Below are 5944 nucleotides of genomic sequence, written 5' to 3' on the forward strand. Positions count from 1 at the left end.
TACTTAATGTTGCCACTGCAGCTGCCTGAAGCAGAGGCCTGGTGACAGGCTCAGCAGCAACGCCCTGCGACCAAGAAATTCACAAGCACTCGGTCTGATTCTGCTTGTCCTGGCTTACTGTTGAAGGCTGTAGTTGTAATGGGACACAGGACATGCTGATGTGAGACAGAGAAATGGCTGGCCTGTTCACTGACTCAGAAGGGGACAGGAACATCACACAGAGCACACCTTCCTCGCTGGGGGCCTTTGTGCCCTGAGCAAAGTTCAGGTGTGTCACACCCCACCCGTGTTCTCCAAGCCTGGGTGGGAAAAGCTGCGCTAAGTTGAAGAAACTGGAGGTAGGGGCAGCTGCTTGTCAGAGCGAGGGACAAAGAACAGACGTTGCTGCCTCTTGCGGCTTGAAGGCTGCACAGAGACCAGTGACTTGAATGCTCACCAGTGCTTTATTAAAGATAGTCTCATATGAGGAGAAGTGAATGCGCCCCCAGGCCAACAGAGTACGTGGACGTGTGCATGAGGAAGTGACCCGTGAGGTCCCTGATCTGTACTGAGGGGTGGTCGGGCAGGCGGGGCCTGGGCCGACCAGTAAGGCAGATGAGGGTCCCGGGCCTGGGAGACTCACTGCTCCTGAGTGCCCCAGGAGATGTAGTCCGGCCGGGTGGCTGCGTGGTACTCATCAATGAGCTGCTGCACAATCTCCCTGGATGTGTCCATCTCGTCAAAGTTGTCCTTAAAGATGTCCTCCTTACGGAACTGCTCCATGAAGGCCTCCCGCTTCCGTAACTTGTCGAACTGGCGACACGTCCGTTCAAACAGCTTGGGAATGGTGGAGAACAGGGGTCACAAAAAAGGTGGAGGAACAGTGTGGCCCAGAGCCTAAGGATGTAGGCCAGGCTATCCCCCAAGCCAGAAGTGGGACCAGTAGGGCCTTGGCAGAGGGACAGAGCAGCCAAAGAGCAGCAGACTCACTGAGGAGATGCTGGTATGGTTGGCCATCATGAGCCCGCTGACCCGGTGGGCTGAGGGCAGGTAGGGAGACTTCCTCGACAGGGCCACCTGGATGCTGGCCGGGCCCCAGGGGATGAAGTTGGCTAGTTTGCGCTCCCGGATCCTCTGCAGGCTCTTGTGCACCTGGCGGGCACAGGGAGGGTGAGGGCAGTCTGTTTCCTGGGGCCCTATGGGTTCAGGGCTCGAGGGCAGGGCCTCCCTACCTGGGTGGGGTCCACCTCCCCCTGGATGATGTTGAGGATGGCGATGTAGCAGTGGTTAGTCTGGCGGTCCCGGCCTGTGGACACCATCACATTCTTGGGCTGCAGCAGCCTCCGCATGACGTCCAGGACTGTGGTCTTCCTCACGCTGGCCACCTGAGGCATGGGACAGTGGGTCACAGGGGCCCGCAGGCAGGGCACCATTTGGGGACACAAAGGAGGCAACATGTGTGTCCTGCAGACTCAGAGCAGATGCTGTCTGCCGTGGGAGGGGCATTTCCGTGGCTCTCAGCCCAGCAACTCCCAGGGTCCCTCTGTGCTATCACAGTAGCTGACCACACGCCCTCTGTGCCACAGCAGCTGACCCCATGTCCCTCTGTGCCACCACAGCAGCTGACCCCATGGCCCCCTAGGCCCACAGGATCACAGAGCAAAGGGAAGATGGAGACATGGCAGTAAGGCCCTCACTTGCTCTGTGCCAGTCCCTGAGCATGAGGGCACTGCCATGGGAGGAGAGAAAGGCTGGTTCAGGGCTCGGCCCAGGGACCCTGACAGCTGCTCTTACTGACTGGTCCGTGGTGAGGGGGGTGTAGCCGGTCATGAGGAAGTGGAGTCGGGGTGTGGGGATGAGCGAGGCGATGAGGCCGATGAGGTCGTTGTTCATGTAGCCGGGGTAGCGCAGGGTGGTGGTGCTGGCTGACATGATGGTGGACACCTGGGGACGGGAAGCTGCGTCATGGGCCTGACCTGGGCAGGACCTCCCTTCCCCAGAAGGCCTCCAGCAAGAGGTTTTCCGGTGTGATGGAGTAGGGCTCACCAGCTGGTTGATCTGGGAGAAGGACGGGTTCTGGATGTGCAGGCGGTCGGTGGCTATCAGGTTCAGGGCTGTGTTGTCCAGCACCACCTGGGGAGACAGAGAAGCGTGTGGCCTGTTTATGGGATGAGAAATCACAAGGCCCACCTGAGACTGGGTTCCCAGGCCTTGGCTTTCATCGTCAGAAAAAGCCATCTAAAAGGAATTGTGCACATGGTTAAAAGACACATTGTAAAGGGCTCAGGAAGGCTGTATGGACATTGTGAAGAAATTATGTATTTATTTACTTATTTAACAGGCAGAAACAAAGGGAGTAGACAGAGAGCTAACAACTGCTGGTTCACTCCCGGAATGCCTTCAAGTGCTACAGGCCCAAGCTACACGATGGCAGGAGCCTACGCAATCTGAGCCACTGCCTCTGCCTCCCAGGGGCTGCTTCAGCAGAAGTTGAAGTCAAAGCTTGAGCTGGGCACTGAAACCGGGTACTCTAGTGTGAGACACAAGCACCTTAATGCTAAATGCCCAACAAAACTAGATATCCTAAGTGTGTGACAGGGATTATCAGTGTGGACAGGCAGACCCCAGACTCACCACGCAGTCTGCATTCTGGGTCAGTCTCTTGAGTGTGAGGAGCGAGTTATAGGGCTGGACCACCACATCGCTCATCTCGTCCTGGTTGGGAAACACCGAGTAGGTTTGCACCAGCTTCTTGGGGTACCTGGTGGTGGTGGAGGTAGGAACAGAGCATCAGTGCAGCAGACTTGAGGCTTGGCGAAGGAGCTCCCCAAAAGCTATCCCAATGTTCATGGGGTTATTGGGTTATAACCTTCAGTACTGAAGGGGAGACTTGGCTTTGAAACACCGTAGTCCCAAAGAGCAAAGACAGAGAGGCAACTTGCTAGCTAGGGTTCCAACTGCAAATCCAGCCACAATCCCCTGACCAAATCCAGGCCCAAGTCCCAGTACTGGGAGCTTGGCTTCACACTTACAACTCACTTTCCTCAGCAGGGAGGAAACACAGGCTCTTTCTGCTGAAGAAACAGGGAGCAGCTCCGTTGCTCCAAATACAGGCTTACCTGTCATTCAGCCTCTCCAGCAGGTAAGAGCCGAGGCCAGAGCCTGTCCCGCCAGCGATGGAGTGACACAGCACGAAGCCCTGTGCAAAGAAAGGGCAGTCAGAGCCTAGGAGTCTGGTGGCAGGATTTCAAACTTGATCCATCCTATCATCTCATGCACGATGATCTTCTCAAGTGCCTCCCCCTTCCCTCCAGTCCCCTCACATACGCCGTTGGAGACTCTGCCCCATCCTGGGGAAGGCCCGTGGCTTCGGTCCAGTGCACAGGGTACACAAGTGGGCCTGGTGCCTCAGGGGCTTGAGGGTGTCACCCAGCCTGGCCACCAGCTCTCCTGCCACGCTCACCTCCAGACTGTCGCTCCCATCCGCCTCTCGGTCTATGATGTCAAAGATGTCCTCGTGGATCTTCTCCCCCTGTGCAGGCACGATAGGGCCAGCGTGGGACAGGGCTGTGGTGACAACTGGGCCTTAGCAGAGCCCGATCCCCTCACAGGCCTCCGGGTCCTTTGTGGGAGCATGGCTGCCTCACTTTTCACCTTTCTGAGGCTACACATCACAGTGGTCCCAAGTATACTATACACAGGTCACTGGAGTCCTGTGTCAGCTCTTGTTCTATTGAGCTAAGGGGCTGTGGGCAGGTTACTTAGTCTCTCAATGCCCTGGTTTCTGCATCTGTATAATCAGTGTAATAACACAAGTCCACATCTCTTATCTACAATTCTTGGGGCTGGAACAGTGTTGTGGTGCTATGGATTAAGTCACTGCCTGCAAGGCCAATATCCCGTAGTGAAATGCCAGCTGCTCCGCTTCCCAGCCTGCTTTCTACTAATGTATCCTGGGAATGCAATGAATGATGGCCCAAGCACTAGGGTCCTGTGAGACTTGGATACAGTTACTGGGTCCTAGCTTCAGCCTGGACTAGCTCTGCTTGTTGTGGTAATTTAAGGAACCAGTGGATTTAAACTCATTCTCTCTCTCTCTCTCTCTCCCCTTCATTTTCTGGGCAGTCTGGCCTATCTCTGGCTGTTGGGAGAATTTGGAGAAAGAACCAATAGAAGCTCCTTCTCTTACATTGTTGTTCTGCTTTCAATAAATACATAAATCTTAAAAAACAAACAAACAGGACCCAGCGCCGTGGCCTAGCGGCTAAAGTCTTTGCCTTGAACGCGCTGGGATCCCATATGGGCACCGGTTCTAATGCTGGCAGCCCCACTTCCCATCCAGCTCACTGCTTGTGACCTGGGAAAGCAGTCAACGATGGCCCAAAGCCTTGGACCCTGCACCCGTGTGGGAGACCTGGAAGAGGATCTGGGCTCCTGACTTCGGATCAGCGCAACACCGGCCATTGAGGTCACTTGGGGAGTGAATCCTCGGGTGGAAGATATTTCTCTCTGTCTCTCCTCTCTGTATATATCTGACTTTGCAATAAAATAAATAAATCTTTAAGAACAAACAAAAAACATAAAACAGTCTATTTCCACTGTGATTTGTTGTTGCTGCTAAGCAAGCCCTAAGTCTTCACTGAGTTTTTTGGATTCTGAAAATGCAGACAGGCGCCTGGGAGGGTTAAACCATTTAGTAGAGGGAAGCAATTAGAATGGCCTAGCAGATTATTGATACTGGCAATCCATCGTTAACTCCCCATAGCCTCTCTCTCTCTCCCCCAAAAGCACTCACACATCCCAGAGCCCATGCAAAGTCAAAGGGGCTTCTCCCCTCTCAGGGACCTGCAAGTGGTTCAAGGAAATAGCAAATGACCTGGGAGAATCCGCTAGCCCAGTTGTTGCCAGCTCCGCCTCCATGTTCGGACAGGTAGATGTTTTCTGGGTTGTAGAGCTTGGCGTAGGGAGAGTTGAGGATGGAGTGGATCACCCGGGGCTCCAGGTCCAGCAGCACGGCTCGTGGGATGTAGTGCTCATCATCTGCCTGCGAGCAGGGGTCCAAGGAGGGGCCCTGTCAGCCAGCGCCCGCCTGGTCCTCAGGCCCCCCCAACCCTGGCTCATGCCCGCCCTCCTGCCTCAAGCCAGACTGGGCAGGGAGATTTTCAGGCCCCCTGCGGGGTGGGGAGGCCCTGGTAGAGTCACTGGGGGCACCTGGTAGAAAAAGACGTCCTTGCGGTCCGTGCCCTCGGTGGCAAATTCCTCCACGATGCCCTCCGGGCTGATACCATGCTCAGCGCAAAGCTGTTTCCAGAACTCGAACCCAACTGGAGGAAGAGGTAGGCGGGGAAGAAACAGGATATGTGGGGCTGGGTAGGTTCCGAGTGGGAGCTAGAAGACTGAGAACCTAGGTCGAGCTGCAGGACTCGCCTGCGAGCGAGACACAGGCTGCCTGACTGCGACCGGGCAGGGGAGGGCCCCTCGGGGAAGGGCGACGGGACCCCGGGCTCAGGGTCGTCCCTCCTTCCGCACGACTACGATTCTGCAAAGGGCAGCGAGGTCCCACTGCAGCTAAGCAACCTGGCTGGTGGAGGGGCCGGAGGTTCGCTCACTCTGATTGCCGCACTGGCCCAACTGCAGCGTGATGATCTCCCTCGGCATCGCTGCCAGGTACAAGCGTTGCAATCCCTCCCGCCAGCAACGCCGCCGCTCGCCGCCCGCTGGTCGCAGGACGCAGGCGTCTCACACCCCACGCCGCCCGCGAACTTTCTCCGCTCCAATGAGAGCCGAGTTCTGCTTCCTCATCCATTCAGCTTCAATCCTGCCAACTGCGCGTGCGCTGCCCCAGACCCGGTCTCTGCGCACTGGAACGTAGCGTCCTCCACGCCTCCGCGGGAAAACGCGTGCCTGGGCGAGTGCGCAAGCGCGCAGTGGCGGGGCTCCCGCCTCCTCCTCCGAGCTGCGCGTC

The 5944-nt window shown here is 56.5% G+C and overlaps 1 protein-coding gene across 1 annotated transcript; it reads right to left on the reverse strand.

Moving 5' to 3' along the window:
- Nucleotides 1-424: 424 nt before the first annotated feature.
- On the reverse strand, nucleotides 425-5866 carry LOC101530902 (tubulin gamma-1 chain). The gene is made up of 11 exons (XM_004599123.4): nucleotides 5589-5866; nucleotides 5191-5303; nucleotides 4856-5023; nucleotides 3443-3511; nucleotides 3099-3178; nucleotides 2614-2740; nucleotides 2026-2112; nucleotides 1774-1923; nucleotides 1212-1364; nucleotides 970-1131; nucleotides 425-816 (listed from the first exon to the last, which is right to left on the reverse strand). The coding sequence occupies exons 1-11, from the start codon at nucleotides 5635-5637 to the stop codon at nucleotides 619-621; spliced, it is 1356 nt and encodes a 451-aa protein (XP_004599180.1). The 5' UTR covers nucleotides 5638-5866; the 3' UTR covers nucleotides 425-618.
- Nucleotides 5867-5944: the final 78 nt, after the last annotated feature.

The sequence above is a fragment of the Ochotona princeps genome, chromosome 17 (genome assembly GCF_030435755.1).
Source record: "Ochotona princeps isolate mOchPri1 chromosome 17, mOchPri1.hap1, whole genome shotgun sequence".
In the NCBI taxonomy this organism is placed as follows: Eukaryota; Metazoa; Chordata; class Mammalia; order Lagomorpha; family Ochotonidae; genus Ochotona; species Ochotona princeps.

Excerpts from the sequence above, each read along its gene's own strand:
- LOC101530902 (XM_004599123.4), bottom strand. The coding sequence starts at position 5,637 with ATGCCGAGGGAGATCATCACGCTGCAGTTGGGCCAGTGCGGCAATCAG. Across the intron at positions 2,113-2,613 it reads CCCAGAATGCAGACTGCGTG|GTGGTGCTGGACAACACAGC; the intron begins GTGAGTCTGGGG and ends CTGTCTCCCCAG. Across the intron at positions 1,132-1,211 it reads GGGAGGTGGACCCCACCCAG|GTGCACAAGAGCCTGCAGAG; the intron begins GTAGGGAGGCCC and ends TGTGCCCGCCAG.